At 37.4% G+C, this 25,180-nt stretch overlaps 1 protein-coding gene across 5 annotated transcripts in view; it reads left to right on the top strand.

Annotated features, from left to right (window-relative positions):
• NRF1 (nuclear respiratory factor 1) overlaps window positions 1-25,180 on the top strand; it is a 146,506-nt gene that overhangs the window by 48,306 nt on the left and 73,020 nt on the right. For all 5 annotated transcript variants that reach the window (XM_040471989.1, XM_040471986.1, XM_040471985.1 and 2 more), the window contains exons 2-4: window positions 1,896-2,127; window positions 10,790-10,904; window positions 12,963-13,089. In XM_040471989.1, the coding sequence (XP_040327923.1) occupies window positions 1,905-2,127; window positions 10,790-10,904; window positions 12,963-13,089 (465 nt within the window). In that variant the 5' untranslated portion in view covers window positions 1,896-1,904. The remainder of the gene's footprint in view (window positions 1-1,895; window positions 2,128-10,789; window positions 10,905-12,962; window positions 13,090-25,180) is intronic.

Here is a 25,180-nt window from a genome sequence, read left to right as displayed (position 1 = left end):
TCCAGCTTCTCAATTATTTCTTTCATGGATCAAGCATTTGATGTTGTCTGTAAAAAGTCATCACCATAGCAAAGTTCACTTAACTTCTCTCCTATGTTATTTTCTAGGAGTCTTATAGTCTTCCATGTTAATTTAGGTCTATGATCCATTTTGAGTTAATTTTTGGAAGGGTGTAAAATCTGTCGAGAGTCACTTTTGACATGTGATGCCCAGTTGTTCTAGCACCATTTGTTGAGGAGACTCTTTTGGCTCCGTTGTATTGCCTTTGCTTGTTTGTCAAAGATCAGTTGACTGTATTTATGGGGATCTATTTCTGGTCTCTCTATTCTGTTCCATTGATTTGTTTGTTCTTTCACTAATTCCACATTGCTTTGATTACTGTAGCTTTAGTAAGTCCTGAAACAGAGTAGTATCAATCTTCCAGCTTTGTTCTTCAGTGTCATGTTTGCTATTCTGGGTCTTTTACCTTTCCACATAAACTTTAGAGTCAGTTTTGATATTCATAAAATAACTTGCTGGGATTCCAGTTGGGATTGCATTGAATCCATGGGTCGATTTAGGACATCTTGACAATATTGAATCTTCCTATCCATGAACATGGAATCTGTTTCTATTATTTAGTTCTTCTTTGATTTCCTTCATCAGAGTTTTGTAGTTTTCCTCAAATAGATCGTGCCCATATTTTGTTAGATATATACCTAAGTATTCTGGTTTTTGTTTATTGGTTTTTTTGGTTTTTTGTTCGCCTGCTAATGTAAATGGCATCGTGTTTTACATTCAAATTCTATTTGTTTATTGGTATATAGGAAAGCAATTGACTTTTGTATATGAACATATGTATGTTTGCTTCAAAAAAATTTTTAAGGATAACACACTTCCGTAGGTTGAGGGGGAAGAGGGGACAGATTAAAATTGCCATAGAAGTACAAACCTTTATGTTACTACTTTATAAATTACTGCATCATGGGGCACCTGGGTGGCTGAGTCGGTTGAGTGTTGGACTCTTGATTTTAGCTCAGGTCATGATCTCACAGTTCGTGAGATAAAGCTTCATGTCAGGCCCTGTGCTGATAGTGCAGAGCCTGCTTGAGATTCTCTCTCTCCCTCTGTGCCCCTCCCCTGCTCTGTCTCTCTCTCTCTCTCTCAAAATAAATAAACTTAAAAAATTACTTTATCGTATCAAGGTTTATAAGAAGCACAATTTTATAAGCAGAAAGACCATTTTAAGTGATTTATTTTTGGGAAAAATAAAGCTTAACTTCCATTTGTCTGAAATACAAAGAAAATGTTAAGTATTCACTTCCTGTTTTTTTTTTAAGTTTATTTATTTTGAGAGGGAGAGCGAAAGTGCGCGTGCGCACACATGTAAATGGGGGAGAGGCAGAGAGAGAGGGAGAGAGAATCCCAAGCAGGTGCCATGTTATCAGCACAAGCCCGACACAGGGCTTGATCCCACAAACCAAACCATGAGATGATGACCTGAGCTGAAATCAACAGTTGGATGCTTCACCAAATGAGCCACCCACATGCCCCACTTACTAAGTGTTTTTATGTCTACAATTTCAAATGTGAGTCATCAAGATCTTTAAAGTATCTTTTTATTGTTCTTTAAAGTATCTTTTCATTATTATATGTGATATCAAGAGTACTTACGGTTTTGTGACCTGAGGCATAAAATTAGCACAGCGAATTTCCATCAGAATGGTTTTACATCAGGGAAACATTCTACCATTTTTAGGTATATTTGAATGGTGCTTTCCATTTCCTATGACTTGGTGTGGTGAGGTATGTAGTGAAATTGTAGCCTTCCTCTGCTCTTGAGGAAAATATTGATTAGTATAAGCATTGTGTTATATTACACACTGAATTCTGTTCTTTGCCTTTTCTTCTGACAGTAAATCTTCATGGAGGAACACGGAGTGACCCAAACTGAACACATGGCTACCATAGAAGCCCATGCAGTTGCCCAACAAGTACAGCAGGTCCATGTGGCCACCTACACTGAGCACAGTATGCTGAGTGCTGATGAAGACTCTCCTTCTTCTCCTGAGGACACCTCTTACGATGATTCAGACATACTCAACTCCACAGCGGCTGATGAGGTCACCGCTCATCTGGCTGCTGCAGGTAATGTTGTTTGGATCAGATGCTCTTTATTTTTCGCTTACCTCTGGTATTGTGCATATCTGAAAGGGCCTAGGTTGCAGGCACTCTCACATAATCTCCATATCATACCTTCATGATTTTTTTTTTAAACCTTGCATTTACAACTTGTGCTTGTATTATACTGAGACTGAAGCTTTAGAATCATATACTATTAACGATATGACTGTTTTTGTTTTTTCATCCATTCCAGCAATCTTTTGACTTTTTAACTAAAGCATTTAATCCATTTACATTGAATGTAGTCACTGGTATATTTCGATTTAAATTTATCATGTTTATTGTATGCTTTCTCTTCATCCCACTTATTCTTTGTTTATATTTCCTTCATGTTTTGGAGGGACTGGAAAATTTTTAATTTTTTTTCTTGTCAGTTTGGAAGTTATACATATTTTTATGATGAGTGGTACCCCTAGAAATTATAATACATCTTTAACTTATTTCGAAGTCTTCTGTAACTGGTACTTTTGTCCTCTTAGGGATAATGCAATTTTCTTGGAACACTCGGATTTTATTCCCCTGATCCTGACCTATATGCTCTTGTTGTTCTGTGTATTGATTCTTTGTATATTTTAAGCCATACAAGACATTATTTTTTGTTTTATCCATTGTTAGTGTTCGTTTTTAAAAAATTTTTAAGGTTTTATTTATTTGAGAGAGAGACAGAGATAGACTATGAGTGAGGGAGGGGCAGAGAGAGAGGGAAACACAGAATCTGAAGCAGGCGTCTGGCTCTGAGCTGTCAGCACAGAGCCTGACATGGGGCTTGAACTCATGAACCGTGAGATCATGACCCGAGCTGAAGTTGGAAGTTTAACCAACTGAGCCACCCAGGCGCCCCAATGTTCACTTTTTCCTTTATGTCCAACTTGCCTTCTGAGAATTTTTCTTCTGCTTAAAGATACCATTTAGTATTTCCTTCATCATGGAAGTCTCTCAGTTTTTATTTGTCTGAGAATGTTCTTATTTAACCTTCAGTCTCGAAGGATGTTCTTACTGGGTATAGAATTCTAGGTTGGTTTTTTATCCCCCCCCCCCCCCCCCATATTTAAGAAACTGTTTCCACTGTCCTGGCTTCCATCCTTGCTTTTTGGAATTCAACTCCTTTATTCTAACAGCTGCTCCTTTGAAGGTTATCTCTCACACAGACCCCACCTCCCACTGTTCTTAAGATCGTCTCTGTCTTTTGTTTTGTTTTGGTTTGGTTTGGTTTTCCTGTGTTCAGTTTTTGTGCTATATCTGGCTCTGGACTTCTCATTTAATTGTTTAGGATTCTTTGAACATCTTGAATCTGTGTATTGATGTCTTTCATCAGTTCCAGAAAATCTTAGTCACTATAGATTTTGCTTCAAGTTTTGCCTTTGCTCCATTCCATCTGTTCCTTCTATGACTCCAATTAAATGTGTTAGTTTTTCTCATCGAGTCCTTTATGTCTCTTACCTTCTATTCTGTATTACTATCATTTTGTCTCTTTATGCTTCAGTCTGTGGACTGAGTTTCTTCAAATTCTTTTCCAGTTTATTAATTTTTCTCTTCAACTGTGTCTAAGGTGCTTTTAAATCTGTCCACTGAGATCACTGAGAAAGCTAATTTTAGTAATACAGTTTTTTTTCTTGTTTTAGAATTTCTAGTATGTTTTTTTCTCCCCAAATTTGTACTATTATAGTTTCTAGTTGTAGTAGAAAAAAAGTTTTTTATTCTCTGTGAGTGAAGTAAGCATCATGATTTTATAGTATATTTGGTAATTCTACTGTCTGAAGTGCCCGTGAGTCTTTTCCTGTTATATGTTGTTAGTGCTATTTCTTGTTTACATTAGTTTTTCTCTTTATGTATTGGTTATATTTAAATGAATGCCGGATGGTGTGTTTGGAAATTTACTTTTAGAAATAATTTGGGGTCTAGAATAATATTATTGTCCTCTAGAGAGGATTTTTCTTTGCTTCTGCCAGATGCCTGAGGACACTAGAAATCCTGTATTATCTTAATCCAATTTAAGGTTTTGAGATGTCCTGGGCCACTAAATTACTTAAAGCTGGGCTATATTTTGTACCATTCTCTTTGCTATTTACATTGTATGTTAAACACTATGTGGAAGACTCCATGTAAGCCATGCCTGGATGGGTTTGATACTGTATAAGGAACATTGACCTTATAAGATATTTAGGGAAAGCTGAACAGTAAATCAATTATCGGGAATAGCCAACATATTTCATCTTTTTAGTATTTGCTATGTTTAAAGAGAAGAAGACAAGTGTAATGAAAAACGATCTAATTACTATCAGTTATTATCCACTGTGTATTTCTGGAATTGTGATTTTAAAATAAAACTTAGTGGCAGGAACACATGAAATGTTTGCAAAATATATTTTTGAAATTTTTATACTTCCCAGAAGAGGGCATCCTAACATAATGAATCCAGGTCAACTTCTTTCCTAGGAAGGAAGATGCTTTTGAGACAGAGTTTTGCTACATTACTGTATGTGCTGAATTGTCATAGTGTTAAAATTAGGAAAGGAGTCTAATCTAACGCTTTCATGTGGCAAATGTGGACACTGAGGCCTAGCTAGTAGAAATGATATACCATTTAACCATTCAGCAATTATTGAGGAATTATGTCACTATGTATAGCCACTACAAACAAGACAGGCAGGAGCTTGCTCTTACAGTAGCTTACAGACCAGTGGTGGAGAGAAGGGTACAAATAATAAAGTAAAATAAAGAGCACTGAGGACTCTGGAGGAAATAATGAAGTAAGGTGAATGGAGAGGGAAGGGAAGCAGGTTGCTGCTTTTCTAATCCTATTCTTTTCTCTCCCTCCACTGAGGTAACCGCTATTCTAAATTTGATCTTTCTCATTCTCATGCATTTCTTTTATACTTCTGCTGTACACCTATGTATCAATAAATAATACTGAACCTGGTTTGCATTGCGTTAAATTTTATATAAATGATATCATTTCTAATCCTCTCTCTGTGTAACATTGTTTATTCAGTTTTTGGTTTTTTTTTGAGATTTCATTCATATTGATAATGTGGCAGTTTTATTTTAACTGTTATTTGGTATTCCATTCATCATCTAAATACGTCATATATCATTGTAACATTTAGGTTGTATAAGTTTTTGCTATTACAATAGCTGCAAATGAAAATTATTTTGTGTTTTCTTGTACCAATTGTGAGAGTTTCTTTTGGCATTGGTTTTCAAACTCTCGACAGTTCCCACAGTGATACATTTTACATTGTGATCTAGGAGAAATGAATGCACATATAACTGAGTAAGTTTCTCATGGAGTAACACCCCTCTGCAAGTGGCATGCTCTCTGATATGTTCTAGAATCTTTCACTTCATTCCATTTTATTTTAAAAAACACAAAATACAAAAAAAAAAAAAAACCCAAATTACTCATGAACCACCAAAGAACAGAAACCTGCAGTTTGAAAACAATGCTGAAGGGTATACCCAAGAGGAGAATTAGAGGGCAAAGATGGGCACATTTTCAACTTTACTAAATGTTCCAGATGTCTTTCCAGATGGTTGTATGAACTTACATTCCCACAAGCAATATGTTAGAGTGCCTTTTGCTTCCAAACCATACCAGATTTGATATTGCCAATCGTTTTTTGGTTTTGCCAGTTGGATGAATATGAAATAATATCTCGCTGTTGGTTGAATTTACTTGTGTCTGAGCAAGAGGCTCCAGACAGTGCAGAAAGACAAGATAGAGCACCATTTCAGATCTTTTTTGACTATTCACTTTTCTTCTTGTGCATTTCCTATTTATGCCTTTGTCCATTTGGGTTATCGTTTTTTTTCTTATTGATTTGTAAGAGTTATTGATATATTTTTAATACTGTTCTTTTCTTGATAATATGCATTGCATTTATTATCTTCTCCCAATTTGTTGACCACTCCTTTCCCTAAGTTTTTCTTATTTCTTTTTGTCCATAAAGGTTTTAATTTATATTATTGTGAAATTTATCAGTTTATCCTTTTGGAGTCTTATTTAAGGAATTCTTAACCCTGAGTTTATAAATGCTCTACAACAGTGTATTATAGAAGTTATGAAGATTTTTACTATGTTGGGTTTTTAAAAATTTTTTTCTGATGTTTATTTATTTTTGAGGGGGGTGAGAGAGAGCACGCACGTGCACGCACACAAGACGGGGAGGGGCAGAAAGACGGGTAGACACAGAATGTGAAGCAGTATCCAAGCTCAGAACTGTCAGCACAGAGCCTGATGCAGGGCTTGAAACCACGAACCATGAGATCATGACCTGAGCCAAAATCAAGAGACATTCAACTGACTGAGCCATCCAGGCACCCCTGTCCCAGTACCCTTTTTTTTTTTTAAATCTTTTAAAATGTTTATTTATTTTTGAGAGAAGGACAGTGTGTTAGCAGGGGAGGAGCAGAGAGAGGGAGACACAGAATCCGCAGCAGGCGCCAGGCTCTGAGCTGTCAGCACAGAGCCCAGTGCGGGGCTCGAACCCATGAACCACGAGATCATGACCTGAGCTGAAGTCAGACGCTTAACCGACTGAGCCACACAGGTGCACCCCAGCACCATATTTTTAATAATTCATCCGTTTCCCACTTTGGTCTTCACAAGATGTGTGTGAACTCTTCATTCAGTTGCATTGGTTTATTTGTCTATCCTTCAGGCAGTTATACACTGTCTTAATGACTATTGCTTTATAGTAACTAGTTTATAGTAACTACTGATATTTGATAGGAGTGCACCTTTTAAAATTCTTAAAATTCTTCCCAGTTATTCTGGCAGTTCTTGGCCTTTTGCATTTCCATTTAAATTTTAAGATCAATTTATCAGTTTCCACAAAAACCCATACTGGGACTTTTATTTGAATTGTATTGAATTCATAAATTAATTAAGCATCTTTATTCTTAATAGCCTAAAACTTGAAATTCCCTGAGTGTCTATCAGTAGGGTAATGGATTAACTATGACTTATTCATACTGTGGAATATTACTCATCAATAAAAAGGAACAAACTACTAATACATATAACAGTGTGGATGAACCTCAAAGACATTATTCTAAGTGAAAGAAACCTTACACCAAAAAGTATATTCTGTATGATTTCTATTTATTTGAAGTTCTAGAATAGGCAGAATTAATATAGGATGATAAAAATCAGAATTGTAGGTACTTTTTGGAGATTGGATAGGAACTGACTGGGAGGGGACATAAGAGAACTTTGTGTAGCAGTGGTATTATATATCTTGATAGATTAGTTATCATCGGTGTGTACATTTTTCAAAATTGATTGAAGTTACACTTCAGATTTTTACATTGCAGTATATGTAAATTTTACTTCAAAAGAAAAAATTATAAACAAATATAGAACTCTAGCCCATGATTTTCCTACTGAATACTTAGGAGAACCATACATGCATCAGAATTTAAAAAATGATATGGGTAGAGAGATGGATGGGGGCACCTGGCTGTCTCATGCTCAGTCAGTAGAGCATGCAACTCTTGATCTGGAGGCTTGTGAGTTCAAGCCCCATGTCGGGTGTAGAGATTACTTAAAAATAAAACAGTCTTTAAAAAACTTAAAAAAAAAAAAAAGATGGATAGATGCAGATAGTAAAATATTAATAGTAGAGTGTAAGTGGTAGATATATGAATATTTGCCATAAAAATCTTTCAACTTTGCTCTATATTTGAAAGTTTTAGTAATAAAATGTTGGACTCCTACAACTCAATAGAATAAAAACAAATAACCTGATTAAAAAATGGACAGGGGCACCTGGGTGGCTCAGTTGGTTAAACAACCAACTTCAGCTCAGGTCATGGATCTTACAGTTTGTGAGTTTGAGCCCCGTGTCGGGCTCTGGGCTGACAGCTCAGAGCCTGGAGCCTACTTCAGATTCTGTGTCTCCCCCTCTCTCTGCCCCTCCCCTGCTCACGCTCTGTGTCTCTCTGTCTCTCAATAATAAAACGTTAAAAAAATTTTTTTTAAATGGACAAAGGACTGAAGTAGACATCTCTCTAAAGAAGATGTACAAATGGTCAACAGGCCCACGAAAAGATGCTCAACATTACTAATTATCAAGGAGATGCAAATTGAAACCACATGAGATGTTACCTAACACCTGTAAGGATGGCTCTTATACCAAAACGGGGGGGGGGGGGGGGCCGGGGGCCTGGGTGGCTCAGTCAGTTAAGCATTTGACTCTTGATTTTGGCTCAGGACATGATCTCATGGTTCATGAAATTAAGTCCCCCATTGGGCTCTGTGCTATCAACACAGATTCTCTCTCTCTCTTTCTCTCTCTGTCTCTCTCTCTCTCTGCCCCTCTCCCTCTTGTGCTCTCTGTCATAAATAAGCATTTAAAAAAACAACAACAAAAAAACAGAAGATAAATATTAGCAAGGATATGGAGAAATTGGAACCTTGTATGCTGTTGGTGGGAATGTAAAATGGTACAGCCTCTGTGGAAAGCAGTATGAAGTTTCTGCAAAAAATTAAAAATAGAACTACCCTATGATCTAGCAATTCCACCTCTGGATATCTATTTGGAAGAATTGAAATTAGGACCTCGTAGAGTTATTTGCATTCCCATGTTCATTATTCACAATAACTAAGTTGTGGAAGCAATTCAGATGTTCACTGATGGATGAATGGCTAAAGAAAATGTGTATATCTAGAAGGGAATATCTTTTTAAATGTGTTTTTTTTTTTTTTTTTAATTTTGAAAGAGAGAGAGAGTGTGCAAACAGGTGAGGGAGGAAGGGAGGGAAGAAGGGAGAGGGAGAGAGAGAGAATATCCCAAGCAGTTTCCGTGCTGTCAGAGCACAGCCAACAGGGGGCTCGGTCTCATGAACTGTAAGATCATAACCTGAGCCAAAATCAAGACTTAAGCTTAACCGACTGAAACACCCAGGAGCTCCTATATAGAATGGAATATTATCCAACCATTAAAAGGAAGGAAATCCTGCCATATGGCAACAACCTGGGTGAACCTTGAGGGCATTATGCTAAGTGAAATAAGCCAGTTACAGAAGAACAGATCCTGCATGATTTCACTTATATGAGGTATTAGTCAAACTCACAGGAACAGGGGTACAATGGTAGTTGCCAGGGACGGGGGTGTGGAAATGAAGAGTTGTTCTTCAACAGGTGTAAAGTTTCAGTTATGCAGGATGAATAAATTCTAGAAATCTGGCATACAAAATAGTGCCTATCTTACACACTTAAAATTTTAATATGGTAGATTAAAAAAATAAAATTAAAAAAAGGAAAAGCATCAGAGAAGGAATAAATGAAGATAAAAGTTTTAAAAAGTTAATATGGTAGGTCTCCTGTTCAGGGTTCTTGTCACAATTAAAAAAAATAAAATGCTGGATAAATGCATCAGTAAGATTTTTTCATCTATCAGCTGTTTATGTTGGAAAAGAAGGTAAAAAGGATGAATTTATTTTTTGACTTGCTCTGGGGCTCTTTAGAGGAATTTAAGTCAGACTGATTATAGTACTAAATAACATGTAGAGAGATTTGTCTAGATTTTCAGGGAGGCTTATTTAAATATTTTTTTAATGTTTATTTTTGAGAGAAGGACAGACAGAATGTGAGGAGGGGAGGGGCAGAGAGAGAGGGAGACACAGAATCTGAAGCAGGCTCCAGGCTCTGAGCTGTCGCACAGAGCCTGACGCAGTGCTCAGGCTCATGAACCGTGAGATCATGACCTGAGCTGAAGTCAGATGCTTAACTAACAGCCACCCAGGCACCCCCAGGGAGGCTTATTTTAATTGAGCCGCTTAGAACATATATAACACATATGCCAGTATAAATGTGAGTAAATATAATTTTCATTTTAGCTTTTTATAGGGTTTACAAAAAAAGATAAAAGTGGATCATCTGCTTAAAAAAAAAAAAAAAAAAGGAATGTCCTTGATATATTGAGGTCCCATGGATCAGAGACTCCAATAATTCCTTAGGGCCTACGCTTCATTTTAATCTCAGGGCAAGCCAGACCAACTTTTATTAACATGTTTTCCTTAAGAGTGGCATGGTTTTCATCTCTTTCCTGCCAGCGTCAGGTTTTTTTGTGATCAGCAACTCCATTTTAGGCACATTTCTCAGATATGTAAGGAAAGAATACCCAATTAAGGTAATATTCTTCCAGATACTCCTCTTAACAGGTGTTGTTACCGTTTGAGATCCAAGTATGAATGATTGTCTCTGACTTCTTTAACTTGGGGTAATGGAAAGAGGGGCACAGGGATGGAAGTGAGATTTGAAATCTGTGATTTTGTTTTCTTTTGGCAAGCTCTTCCTCTCAATGCTGCAGTTTCATCTGGCACCTCTGAGAATATTGCCTCAACAGTATGGGCATGCTGGCAACCAAAACATGATGTAAAATTTAGCTAGTGTATGGTCGGGAGGTGTTTAAGTCCATCACTTTTTTAGATTCATTGTAAGTTTTATTGGTAAATGAAAATATGACTCATGTTGCACAATAATGAAGCATGTTGATCATATCAGGAACGTTCTGTATGGAGAAGATATTAGGAGGTAAGTGCTGCCTTTTCTGCACCTCTGTTTTCTGTCTTGTACAGTTCACAGGCTTTGCCTGATGTCGCGCATACGTTGTTATTTCAGGTCCCGTGGGAATGGCTGCTGCTGCTGCTGTGGCAACAGGAAAGAAACGGAAACGGCCTCATGTGTTTGAGTCTAATCCATCTATCCGGAAGAGACAGCAAACACGTTTGCTTCGGTGAGGGCTCCCTTACCCACATCGTTGCTGTTCCTCAAACGCTTCATGGTGCGGGTGACAGTTAGCACATATGTTATTTGGTGCGTTGAGGATACCGAGTTAGATCCCTTGATGGCAGAGTTAGACTTCAGAGTACTCCTATGGAATTAAATAAATGAAACTAGAAATGATGAACAGATGTATAATATCACTTCAGTTCACTCAGAGAAAATTTTTATGCCGGCTCTGTGCCAGACATTGTTCTAGGCCTTCCTAGACACGGTTCTAGGAATAGAACAGTGAATACAACAAATTCCCTTCAAGAGCTCTTATTCTAGTGGGGGGGAAAATAAAAATGTCAAATGAAGGTAGGTACTTTGGGAAAAAATAAAGTGGAGTAAGGAAAATAGAAAGGTTGGGGCTTGGGGATATAGAGTAGTTTATTTTACAGGGGTAGTCTGGGAAGTCTTCTTTGACAGGCAGACTTTGAGCAGAGATCTGAAGTAAGTGCAAGGGCATTGTTGACGTCTAGGGAAAGAGCTTTTCAGACAGAGGGAATAGCAAGAACAAAGTTTCTGAAGTAGGATGGAGCATGGTTGTCATGTTTGGGGAACAGTCAGGGAGAGAATGAGAGGAGACTGAGTCAGAGTAGTAGTATATATGATAAAGGGCGCCTGGGTGGCTCAGTTGGTTGAGTGTTGGACACTTGATTTCAGCTCAGGTCATGATCTCAGGGTCATGAGATCGAGCTCTGTATTGGCTCCTGTGCTGGGTTTGGAGTCTGCTTAAGATTTTCTTTCCCCCTGCCTCCCCCACTCACCCTCACTCTATGTCTCTTAAAAAAAAAAAAAAGTAGTAGAGAGCCATGTCATGGGGTCTTTGGTCCAGTATAAGGGCTTTGACTCTTGTTCTGAGTGAGATGGGCAGTCAATGAAAGCTTTTTTTTTTTTTTTTAAGTTAATTTCTTTATTTTGGGGAGGGGGAGAAGAGGCAGAGAAAGAGAGGGAAAGAGAGAGAATTCTAAGCAAGCTCCATACTGTCAATATGGAGCCCAGCGTGGGGCTCGAACTCACAAACTGAGATCATGGCCTGAGGCAAAATCAAGTCAGATGCCTAACTGACTGAGCCACCCAGGTGCCCCAAGAAGTCAGTGAAGGCTTTTGACCAAAGCAGTGATATGGTCTGATTTATATATATATATATATATATTTTTTTTTTAATATTTATTTATTTTGAGAGAGAGAGAGAGTGCTAGTGGGGGAAGGGCAGAAGGAGGGGGGGAAAGAGAGTATGGGGAGGGGGAGTGGCAGAGGGGTGCAGGAAGAGAGAGAGAATCCCAAGCAGGCTCCGAGCTGTCAGCGCAGAGCCTGACAGGGCAGTCGATCTCATAAACTGGGAGATCATGACCTGAGCCCAAATCAAGAGTAGGACACTTAACTGAGTCACCCAGACGCCCCCTAATGTATATTTTAAAAGGATCCCTTGGGCTGCCATGTTGAGAATAGAATTTGGGTGTATAAGAAAGGAAGCAGGGTGAGTAATTAGGAGGTTATTGTAGTAATCCAGGACAGAAATTATAGTGTCTTAAAACTAATAGAGCGGGGTGCCTCGGTGGCTCAGTTGGTTAAGTGACTGACTTTGGCTTACGTCTCGCAGTTTGTGAGTTTCATTAAGCGTGGAGATGATATGATAAAGTCTACAAGAATACCTCTCAGCAGTAATCTTTATTATTATAAGTAGCAGTAAGAGAAAACCCCTTTGGTGGTTCTGGAAGAATTATACTCTCCATGTTCAACATTGTGTCACGTCTGTATCCTGAAGCAGACTTGTGGCCGACCCGTATATCAGTGGGCTAGTCATTGGTCTTTAGGACAGAGGTATGCACATATTTTAAATGAATGAGCTATCCAACCTCATGCTCCCCTTTGCACATTTCACATAAAAAACAAAACAAAACAAAACACCTGTATCTAATCAGAATACATTGTCAAAGTAAGTTTTGTTTCTGTGTCACCATAATTTCTATGTCACCATAATTTCCTTTAACTGTTTTTATTCTTTTTTCATTCTCTGATTCAGGAAACTTCGAGCCACCTTGGATGAATATACTACTCGAGTGGGACAGCAAGCTATTGTCCTCTGTATCTCACCCTCCAAACCCAACCCTGTCTTTAAAGTGTTTGGTGCAGCACCTTTGGAGAATGTGGTAAGAAGACTCAGCTGTGTTCTCAGATACTCTTTGCTTTCTGTGGATTGTTGTTCATTCTTTTGATCCTCTGTCTAGTACAATAGCTATTACTCCTGTCCTCCCCTCATCCAGGGGTGGGAGTGGGACCCATTTTCAAGCTACTGTATATAGATCAAAATAAAAAGGATTATTTCTGTTTCTTTCTTTCTTTCTTTCTTTCTTTCTTTCTTTCTTTCTTTTTCTTTCTTTCTTAATTTTTTTCTTTTAAAGTAATCTCTATACCCAACACAGGGCTTGAACTCACAACCTCAAGATTAAGAGTCACATATTCCACCAGCTGAATCAGCCAGGAGCCTTTATTTCTGTTTCTACTTATTATAACCACATATTCTACCCTATTAGATATCCTATCTGATAGATACGTTGCTATCTATCAGACGCAAGGGGGGAAAGTGGTATTATGTTTGGTAAGAAACCCATGCAGGTTTTGTAAGAAAGTTACTGATTTATGTCAGAAACAAAGTGGGAAATAATTCCACAATACAAATTTCATGAGACAAACCTCAGGAAGCATTTTACTGGTTGTCCGTATTTGAGTTGCCTATTTAAATCTCTTGCATTTCTTCAAAGAAATCGATTTAGCACTCTGCTTCAGTTTAGAAATAGAGTTGAATATTTTGATTGCCTAACTATCCATAGCTAAGTTGATAAAGATAGTATTTTACCCTTGCATACTTATGCTATGTGAACTGCTTTTTCTCTGGCCAAAATAACTTAGAATAATGGTCTGTCCAGATTTAAATTATATTTTGTTTTTATTAGGATAACATTTATTAGCTAAAGAGACATTTGTTAGATTTCTCCCATATAAAATATAGATATTTTAGGAATTTATGACTGATTAGTGAAATTTTGTTTATTGGTTTTTCTTTCACATACAAATGTCGTGGTTCCTTTTCAACATTTTTGTGTTTTGCTAAAATTCCTGAGGCCCTAGAATGGGATGCATATTAGGACCTTTCCTTAGAAGAGTATGGTGGAAGGCTTCTACCTCAAAATGGCACCTGAGAAGCACTCATTAGTGTCATGATGTTCACAAACATGAAATCTGGGCATGTCTTCTTTTCTTCGGTGTTAAAAATTTAAAATAATTTTACTACTACTAATAGTAATGTGACCTATGAAAAAGACTCATCTAGGAGACTCAGAAAAATACCCCTGAAAATTACTTACTGAAAAGAGGGGTGCCTGGCTGGCTTAGTAAGTTGAGCGTGCATGACTCTTGACCTCAGGATTGTAAGTTGAGCCCCATGTTGGGTGTAGAGATTACTTAAAATCTTTAAAAAAAAAATCAAAAAGAAGTTTTTGGGAAATTGTTGGAGTCTTCCATAGAGTACAAAAAGGTATAGACTCTATGAAACAGAAGCAAACTATTGTATGATAAACTAGACTGAGATAAAAAGCAGTAGCTATTTTTTCACTGACTGACATTTGATAAATACAAGCTAAAGAATAAACACTAGTAGAAATAGAAGCAACATATGTCTTCAGAACACTAAAGAGAAAAAAAAAAGTCCATGTAAAAGGAATTAAAAAAACACAATATATAGAACAAAGTAATTTGAGTGAGATCAATTAATTTTGTTTTAAATCGTAAATATAAATAGATTAACTCCTTTGAGAAAGACAAAGATTTTCTGTCAGATGGAACAACAATAATCTAAACCAAAACCCAACTGTATTTAATTTATGTGACATACTTACATTGACCACAAATGTCCAGAGTGGCTGTAAATGATACCATTAAGAAAGTGAAAAGACAATCCACAGAATGGGAGAAAATATTTGCAAATTATGGATGTGACAAATAACTTGAATGCAGAATATATAAAGAACTTTCAGAATTCAACAATAAAAAGACAGCCCAATTTTAAAATGGCAAACCTCGGGCTCTGGGCTGATGGCTCAGAACCTGGAGCCTGTTTCCGATTCTGTGTCTCCCTCTCTCTCTGCCCCTCCCCCGTTCGTGCTCTGTCTCTCTCTGTCCCAAAAATAAATAAACGTTGAAAAAAAAAATAAAATGGCAAACCATCTGTCACTATTTGCAGATGACATTATACTATATTTAGAATACCCTATAGACTCCACCAAAAATCTGTTCGAATGCATAAATGAATTGTTGCAGGATACAAAATTCATATACAGAAATTTGATGCACTTCATACACTAATAACAAAGTAGCAGAAACAGAAATGAAGAAAATAATTCTATTTACAATTGCGCCAAAGAAGAATAAAATACTTAGGAATAAACTTAACCAAGGAGGTGGAAGACCAGTACTCTGAAAAATATACAACAATGATGAAGGAAATTGATGACAACACAAACAAAAAGAAAGATATTTTTTGCTCGTGGATTGGAAGAATTAATATTGTTAAAATGTCCATACTACCCAAAGTAATCTACAGATTCAGTGCAATCCCAATCAAAATACCAATAGCATTTTTCATAGAAGCAGAACAAATAATCCTGAAATTTGTATGGATCCACAAAAGACCTCGAATAGCCAACGCAGTCTTGAGAAAGAAGAACACAGCTGGAGGTATCACAATCCCAGATTTCACAATATATTACAAAGCTTTAATAATCAAAACAGTATGGTACTGGCACAAAAAACAGACACATAGATCAATGGAATGGAATAGAAAGCCCAGAAATGAATCCACTGTTATATGGTCAATTAATCTATGACCATGGAGGCAAGAATATACAATGAAGGAAAGAAAGTCTCTTCAAAAAATGGTGCTGGGAACACTAGACAGCTACATGCAGAAGAATGAAACTAGACCATTTCTTACGTCATTCACAAAAATAAACTCAAAATGGATTAAAAACCTAATGTGAGACCTAAAACTATAAAACTCTTAGAAGAAAACATGGGCAGTAATTTCTTGTACGTTGGCCTCATCAAGATATTTATGGATGTGTCTCCTCAGGCAAGGCAAATGAGCAAAAATAAATTATTAGGACTACACCAAAATAAGCTTTTTGTACAACAAAGGAAGCCATCAACATAATGAAAAGGCCATTTGCTGAATGTGAGAGGATACTTGTTGTTGTTTTTTTTTTAAGACGTTGCTCTAAACGTTTATTTTATTTTTGAGAGAGAGAGACAGAGCATGAGCAGAGGAGGGGCAGAGAGAGGGAAACACAGAATCCTAAGCAGGCTCCAGGCTCTGAGCTGCCAGCACAGAGCCCAGTGCAAGGTTCAAACTCACAAATGACAAGATCATGACCTGAGCCAAAGTCAGATGTCCAACTGACTGAGCCACCCAGGTGCCCCGATGTGAGAGGATACTTGTAAATGATATATCTGTTAAGGAGTTAATATCCAAAATACATTAAGAAGTTACATAGCTCAACACCAAAAAAACCAAACAATCCAATTAAAAAAGGGGCAGAGGACCTGAGTAGACATTTTTCCAAAGAATACCTACAGGTAGCCAACAGATATATTAGAAGATGCTCAACCTCATTCATCATCAGGGAAATGCAAATTAAAACGACAGTGAGATGTCACATCACACCTGTCGGAATGGCCAGTACCAAAACAACAAGAAGTAACAAGTGTTGGTGGGGATGTAGAGGAAACACCACTTGTGCACTGTTGGTAGAAATATACTTTGATGCAGCCACTGTGGAAAGCAGTATGGAGGTTTCTTAAAAAATTAAAAAATAGAGGGGCACCTGGGTGGCTCAGTCAGTTGAGTGTCCAGCTTTGACTCAGTTCATGATCTCGTGGTTCATGGGTTCGAGCTCTGCCCTGGCAGTGTGGAGCAGGCTTGGGATTCTCTCCCTCTCTCTCTCTCTGCCTGTCCCCCACTTATTCTCTCTCTCTCTCTCTCTCTCTCTCTCTCTCTCTCTCTGTCTCTCAAAAATAAATAAAACAAATTTTTTATTTTTTATTTTTTTTTGAGAAGAAATAACCAGGGGCACCTGGGTGGCTCACTCTGTTAACTGTCGGACTCTTGGTTTCAGCTCAGGTCATGAACTTGCTGTTTGTGGGTTTGAGCCCCACCATTGGGCTCTGTGCCGGCAGTATGGAGCCTGCTGGGATTCTTTCTCTCTCTATCTCTCTCTCTCTGCCCCCAAACCGCTCGCTCTCTCTGTCTGTCAAAATAAATAAACTTAAAAAAAGAGAAAAAGAAATACCATACAATCCAGTAATTCTACTACTGGGTATTTACAGAAGAACATAAAAACACTAATTCAAAAAGATATATGCACCCCTGTGTTTACTGCAGCATTATTTACAGTTGCCAAGATGTGGGAGCAACCTAAGTGTCCATCCATTGATGAATGGATAAAGAAGAGGTAGTATATGTCTACAATGGAATATTACTCAGCCATAAAAAAGAATGAAATCTTGCCATTTGTTACAACAAATATGTACTCTAGAGGGTATTACGCTAAGTGAAATGAGTCAGACAGAGAAAGACAAGTATCATATGATTTCGGTTATATGTGGAATCTAAAAAACAAACCAAACCAATCAGAAACAGACTCATAAATAGAGAACAAATTGGTGATTGCCAGAGGGGAGTGGTGGGGATGGGCAGGCAGGTAAAGGGGGGCAGATGGGTAGAGGGGAGCGGGAGGTACAAGTTTCCAATCATGGAATGAATAAGTCCTGGGGATGAAAGGTACAGTATAGGGTATATACTCAGTGGTATCATAATAGCATTGTATGGTGACAATAGCTACACTTATGAGCATAGCATAATGCATAGAGTTGTCAAATCACTATGTTGTAATAGCTGAAACTCATGTAAATTGTTTTCAGCTACACTAAAAGTTTTTAAAAAAAAAAAAATTTTTTTTTTCAACGTTTATTTATTTTTGGGACAGAGAGAGACAGAGCATGAACGGGGGAGGGGCAGAGAGAGAGGGAGACACAGAATCGGAAACAGGCTCCAGGTTCTGAGCCATCAGCCCAGAGCCTGACGCGGGGCTCGAACTCACGGACCGCGAGATCGTGACCTGGCTGAAGTCGGACGCTTAACCGACTGCGCCACCCAGGCGCCCCAAAAGTTTTTTAAAAATGGCAACAAATCCGAATACCTATTTCTCCAAATATATATAGAGGTAGAGAAGTGGCCAGCAAATATATGAACACTAATGATGAATAGTCATTAGGGAAATGAAAACCAAAACCAGAATTAGACAGGATTATTACAATCAAAAAGATGGACACCAGTAAGTGTTGTTGAGAATGTGCAGAAATTGGAACCCTCCATACATTGCTACTGGGAACATAAAATGATACAGATGCTTCAGAAAGCAGTTTGGCAGTTTCTTAAAATATTAAAAGTAGAGTTACCATATGACCTGGCAATTCTGCTCCTAGGTTTACCCAAGAGAACTGAAAACAAATCTTATACACACAGTGTCCATAGCAGCAAGACTTATACATAAAACTTACACATGATATTTTTAACAGCATTATTCATAATAGCCACAAAGTGGGAACAACCCAAATGTTCATCAGCTAATGAACGGATAAATAAAATGTGCTATTATCCATATATGGACTATTATTCAGCAGTAAGAGGGAATGAAATACTGATAAAAACTACAGCATGGATGAACCTTGAAAACATTGCACCAAGTAAAAGAGCCCAGTCACAAAAGACCACATACATGTTGTATGATTCCATGTATATGCAGTGTCCAGAACAGGCAAATCTGTAGAGACGGGAAGTAGATTAGTCGTTGCCAGGTTGGAGAGGTGGGAGGGAGGAATGGAAAGTGACAGCCAATAAGTACGGAGTTTATTTTAAAGGGAATCAAAGTGTTCTAAAATTAGATTATGATGATGCTTGCACAACCCTACATATATACTTAAAAAGGTTGAATTGTACACTTTATTTTTTTTTAATTTTTTTTAATGTTTATTTTTGAGACAGAGAGAGACAGAGCATGAATGGGAGAGGGTCAGAGAGAGAGGGAGACACAGAATCTGAAGCAGGCTCCAGGCTCTGAGCTGTCAGCACAGAGCCCGACGCGGGGCTCGAACTCACAGACCGTGAGATCATGACCTGAGCCTAAATCGGACGCTTAACCGACTGAGCCATGAATTGTACACATTAAATGGTGAATTGTATGGTCTGATAGGCTGAATAGTGACCCCCAAGGATATCCAGGTCTGAATCCCTGGAACTTTTGTGTGTTACCTTGTGTGGCAAAAAGAACTTTGTGATGTGATTAGGTTAACAATTTTGAGATGGGGGAGATTGCCCTAGATTATCCAGGTAGGCCCTAAGCCTAACCACACTGTCTTTATAAGAGGGAGACAAAGGGAGATTGATAAGGAAATAGAAGATGTGTTGGTAGGAGTAAAAGGTTGGATGCAAGAGAAGGGGTCAGGGGCCAAAGAATACAGGCTAGGAGCAGCTAGACAAGACAAGGAAATGGACTCCCCCTAGATCCTCCAAAAGGACCAGGCTTGCCAATAACCTTGACTTTAGCCCAGTGAAAAACTAAGAAAATGAATTTCTGTTGTTTTAAGCCACTAAGTTAGCGATACCTGTGTCAGTCATACGAAGCTAGTAGGTAAGGTGTATGAATTATAGTCTCAATAAAGCTGTTAAAAATGTTAAAAGTACAATAATAGGCAAAGGCATGTCAGATAAATGCCTACAAAAATAAATCATGGATTACAGCATTAATATCAGACAAAGCCAAATTCTCGAGACAATATTAACTGAGAACCAGAGGTAATTTGGTATTGATAAACAGTATAAATTTACACTGAACTTTTTATGCCTCAACTACCATTAAAGCAAAGTGTGCAGATCAAAAAATTACAAATATAAGAAAAATTTTTAAAAATGACAGTGGCAGGAGGCCTTAATAATCTTGGTCAGATTAAGGAAGAAAACTGTAAATAAGAATATAAAAATCTGAATAAAAGAATAAACAAGGTTAATATAGAAGATATGTATGCTAGGGGAGCCTGGGTGGCTCAGTCGGTTGAGTGTCCAACTTCGGCTCAGGTCATGATCTCACAGCTCGTGAGTTTGAGCCCCGCGTTGGGCTCTGTGCTGACAGCTCAGAGCCTGGAGCCTGCTTTGTATTCTGTGTCTCCCTCTCTCTCTGCCCCTCCCCTGCTCATGCTCTGTCTCTCTCTCTCTCTCTTTCTCTCTCTCAAAAATAAATAAACACTCAAAAAACATTTAAAAAAAGAAGATAATGTATGCTAGTATTATTACTACACAAGGAGATAATATGCCATATTTGAAAAATAACATGAATGAATTATAAGAATTGACCATATATTAGGCCCCAACAAAAATCTTAATAAATTACAAAATGCAGAAACTATACAAGCCATATGTTTTTTTTATTCAAGGAACTACTTTAATTTTGTTTTTCATCCAGAACTACAAATCTCTCTTTTTTTAAAACTGAAGTATAATTAACATACAGTGTTATATTAGTTTTGGGTACACAATTCAGTGGTTCAGTGATTCTGTAAATTGCTCAGTGCTCAAGCTAAGTTTAGTCTTGAATACCTTTTATCTATTTTATTCATCCCTCACCCCTGGCAGCCAACAGTTCGTTCTCTGTATTTAAGAGTCTGTTTTTTTGTTTGTTGGTTTTTTTCGTTTGTTTTGTTTCTTAAATTCCACATGTGAATGGAATCATATGGTATTTGTCTTTCTCTCTGACTTACTTCACTTAGCATTTTACCTTTTACATACATCCATGTTGCAAATGGTAAGATTTCGTTCTTTTTTTATGGCTGAGAAATATTTCATTATGTATATATACCACCTCTTTTTTATCCATCTATCTATGGATGGACACTTGGGTTGCTTCTGTATCTTGGCTATTGTAAATAATGCTGCAATAAACATTATAGGGCACGTATATCTTTTCAAATTAGTGTTTTCGTTTTCTTTGGGTAAATACCCAGTAGTGGAATTATATAGGTCATATTTTTGACCAAATTACAGGAAATTTTGAACTTAAAATCAAAAGATGGACAGGAAAAATTTTTTAGCTACATGGAAATTTTAAAATGCTGATACATACATACATGCATGCTTCTTAAACTTTTAAAAAATGGTTAGGGAGGTGTGGCACCTGGGTGGCTCATTGGGTTAAGCGTCCACCTCTTGATTTCAGCTCAGGTCATGATCCCACATTTTGTGGAATTGGGCCCCGAGTTGTCTGTGCTAACAGTGTGGAGCCTGCTTGGGAGTCTCTCTCTTAAAAATAAATAAACTTTTAAAAATGTAAAGCAAAACTTAAAAAAAATATGATTCGAACTGGTACTCAAAGGAATATTCACTGCCTTAATTTTTTTATATACGCAAGAAAGATGGAAAAGAAACTATTGAATTCGAGAAGCTGGAAAGGGAATATTAACATGAGTCTAAGAAAAAAATAGAATAAACATGTGGAAGAAATGAACGAGTCTGTGAGCAGAAAAAGTAGAATTGTTACATTCCAGAAATGATACTATGAAAAATCCAATGGAATAGAAAAATTTCTAGCATGCTAGTTGAGGAAAAGGGAGAAGAAAGCAAATATATAGACTTAGAAATTAGATAAGAGTTTTAACTGCAGATACGAATAGATTGAAAATTGTAAGGAAATTCTGTGCATTAGTTCTGTTCTTCTAAATTAAAAATCTCAACTAAGTGGGTAAGTTAGTAAAAAGTAAAATCACTAAAATATACCTAAACCTCAGTAGAACAATAAATATGTACAAAATTGAAAAAGTAATTAAACTCTGTCCCTCAAAGGAAACACTATGCTCCGATTATTTTGGGTGACCTCTGTTGACTTGCAAGGTGCAGGATATTCCTTAATCTTACTATACACTGGTATAGAAAGTGGTATTAAATAATTAGAGCCATTGTTTACCATAATCAGTATGCAATGTATTACACATAATCTCTTGTTAATAAAAGTTAAGGAAATGATTTAGATTTTATAATAATGTCTAACATTTATTGAGTGCTTACTGTGGCATATATACTGTAGGTGTAACTATACTGTAGGTATGTTATAAGCACTTTGTATGTATAATCTCATTTAATAATTTTAAAACCGATATTTGCATTTTGTCCTGCCTGAAGCCATCCTTAATCTTCCTTTTTGCTTTTCTAGCTGGAAGCTGCTGAGAACTCTAGGAAAATTAAAATTTAGTAGGGCTGTTCAGTTTTGGAATATGGATTTCAGATTCAAGACTGTCTGTTATTTTAAGAGCTTGTTAAAAGGGGATTGGAGGGACGCCTGGATAGCTCAGTCAGTTGAGCGTCCAACTTCGGCTCAGGTCACGATCTCACGGTCTGTGAGTTTGAGCCCCGCGTCGGGCTCTGTGCTGACAGCTCGGAGCCTGGAGCCTGCTTCGGATTCTGTGTCTCCATCTCTCTCTGACCCTCCGCCATTCATGCTCTGTCTCTCTCTGTCTCAAAGAAATAAATAAATGTTAAAAAAAAAAAGGGGGGGGGGGATTGGAAACTTTACAAGGGCTTTAATAGTTGATGTTAAAATGTTTTGTAAATATTTTTCAGCGTTCTGCCCATATTACCTCCTTGCCTACAATTGGGGTGTATAGCAAAGCACTGTAAATAAAATTAAATGGCTCACAACAAACTGGAAAAAATGTTTTCAAATTAATAGCAATTTTCTGCTGAGTACTTTATATTTATGATTTTTACTTAATCATCACAATAACCCTAATATATATATATTATATATATATATATCTGTTGTTATTTGTGCTTTACAGATGTAGCAATTTGAGGGTTTGAGAGCTTAAGTAATTTGTTCAAGATCACACAGTAAGTAGTGAACTAATGATTAATATTCTTAATATATAAAGAGCTCTCAAAAGTCAATAAAAATATGAACAGATGAATAACAAAGCCCAAAGATAGGTTTGAATATGGATTAGCTATTAGATGATATTAAGGAATTCTGTTATTTCTGTAGGATGTGATCATTGTATTATAGTTATGTATGAAAATGCCCTTATATTTCCAGGATGCATGCTAAAGTATTTAGAAGTGTTTAAAATATACTTTAAGTGGTTAGCCCTAGAAACATTGCATGTGTATGTATATGTACAGATGGAAGATAAAGTAATTATGCCAAAATATTGACAATTATTGAATCTGGGTGGTGAGGGTAGAAGCACTTATTTACTGTTCTTTACATCTTCCTGGATATTTAAATTTTTCATTTAAAATTCTATTTTCAAACACCCAAAGACAAAAGAGAAAAAGACATAAACAGAAGGAGGAAATACAAATGTCTAACAAACGCAAAATTTTCAAAGAAATGGGAATTAAAACAGAAAGCCATTTTACATGGCCTGGGAATGGCAAACGTGAAAAAGATGTACATCTTGCAATGTTGGTATCTCAGACAGTTTAAACTGTGTAATTTTCTACAGGGCAGATTGGCAACTGGTATAAAAAGTGCCCAAATGTACACTTTTTAACCCAGCTTCCTTTTGAAATTTTATCTTAAGGAAATAATTGGTTAAGTGGGCAAAGATGTATGTACATTAGTCACTGTACTCTTTATAATATTTTTTTCAAATTTGAGAATAACCTAAATGTTTAAAGAGAAGGGATTAAATTGATGGCCCATCGAGAGATAGGACTGCTATCCTGCCATTAAATATGATGACATAGATCTTTCTCTTAACATTTTCAAATGGTGATGTTGTATTAAATGAACAAAGCAGGTTATGGAACCATACAGAGTCTGGTCCTACTTTAAATCTGCATCTTATACATGTTTATGGAACCTCTGCATTTGTATAGTATAGCAAATATATGGTTAGTAAAGTTACTAACATTTGTATCATTTTTTATAAAAACTATTAAAAAAACTTTGAAGTGGGGTGCCTGGGTGGCGCAGTCGGTTAAGCGTCCGACTTCAGCCAGGTCACGATCTCGCGGTCCGTGAGTTCGAGCCCCGCGTCGGGCTCTGGGCTGATGGCTCAGAGCCTGGAGCCTGTTTCTGATTCTGTGTCTCCCTCTCTCTCTGCCCCTCCCCCGTTCATGCTCTGTCTCTCTCTGTCCCAAAAATAAATAAAAACGTTGAAAAAAAAATTAAAAAAAAAAACAAAAAACAAAAAACTTTGAAGTATACACATAGTCTCAGTAATTCTGGCAATAACCTGGAGGTGTAGGGATATTATTATTTTCATTTTGCAAGAGAATACTAGACCAGAGAGGCTAAGTGATTTGCCTAAGATTCCCCAACTTCTGTATAATAGAGCCACTGTTGGGATTTGGGTTCAAGGTGATGGAGTATTACATCTTCCATAGGTTTGTCTAGGGCATTAAATATGGGGTTTCAAATTTAATCTCATTTCCTTAGTCCTTGCCTCTTCTTCTAAAAGGGAACAGAGCTACCTTTCAGTTCTCCACAGTCCTGTGAAAGAAAGGTCAGGATGGTTGTTATAAAGCAAATACCCACTGTAGCTACTACCTGCTTCTTTCTGGGGAGGAAAGGAGACAGTTTAAAGCGCATTTTTTCTGGTGGTGGTAATGAACACCAGAAGTCACTCCTCCTTTCCCTCTTCTTGGTCACCCCCGCAGAAACAAGAAGGGAGGCCATCAGGGCACCTTGAGGGTGAGTGAGTGATGGGGTGAAAGATAGTAGGACATGGAAGTGAAATTTTGGAGGCACCTGGCTGGCTTAGTAGGTAGAGCATGTGACACTTCATCTCAGGGTTGTGGGTTCAAGTCCCACGCTGCATGTAGAGATTACTTAAAAATAAAATCTTACAGGGGCGACTGGGTGGCTCAGTCGGTTAAGCGTCCGACTTCAGCTCAGGTCATGATCTCACGGTCCGTGAGTTCGAGCCCCGCGTCAGGCTCTGTGCTGACAGCTCGGAGCCTGGAGCCTCCTTTGGATTCTGTGTCTCCCTCTGTCTCTGCCCCTCCCCTGCTCATGCTCTGTCTCTCTTTGTCTCCAAAATAAATAAAAACATTTTTAAAAATTAAAAAAAAAAAATAAAATCTTAAAAAAAAGTGAAATTCCATCTATATGCCCATATGTTTGTATGCAGTTTTTA

The sequence above is a fragment of the Herpailurus yagouaroundi genome, unplaced genomic scaffold (genome assembly GCF_014898765.1).
Source record: "Herpailurus yagouaroundi ecotype Mexico unplaced genomic scaffold, PumYag 100, whole genome shotgun sequence".
Lineage (NCBI taxonomy): Eukaryota > Metazoa > Chordata > Mammalia > Carnivora > Felidae > Herpailurus > Herpailurus yagouaroundi.
This window is presented reverse-complemented; position numbering and strand designations above follow the sequence as displayed.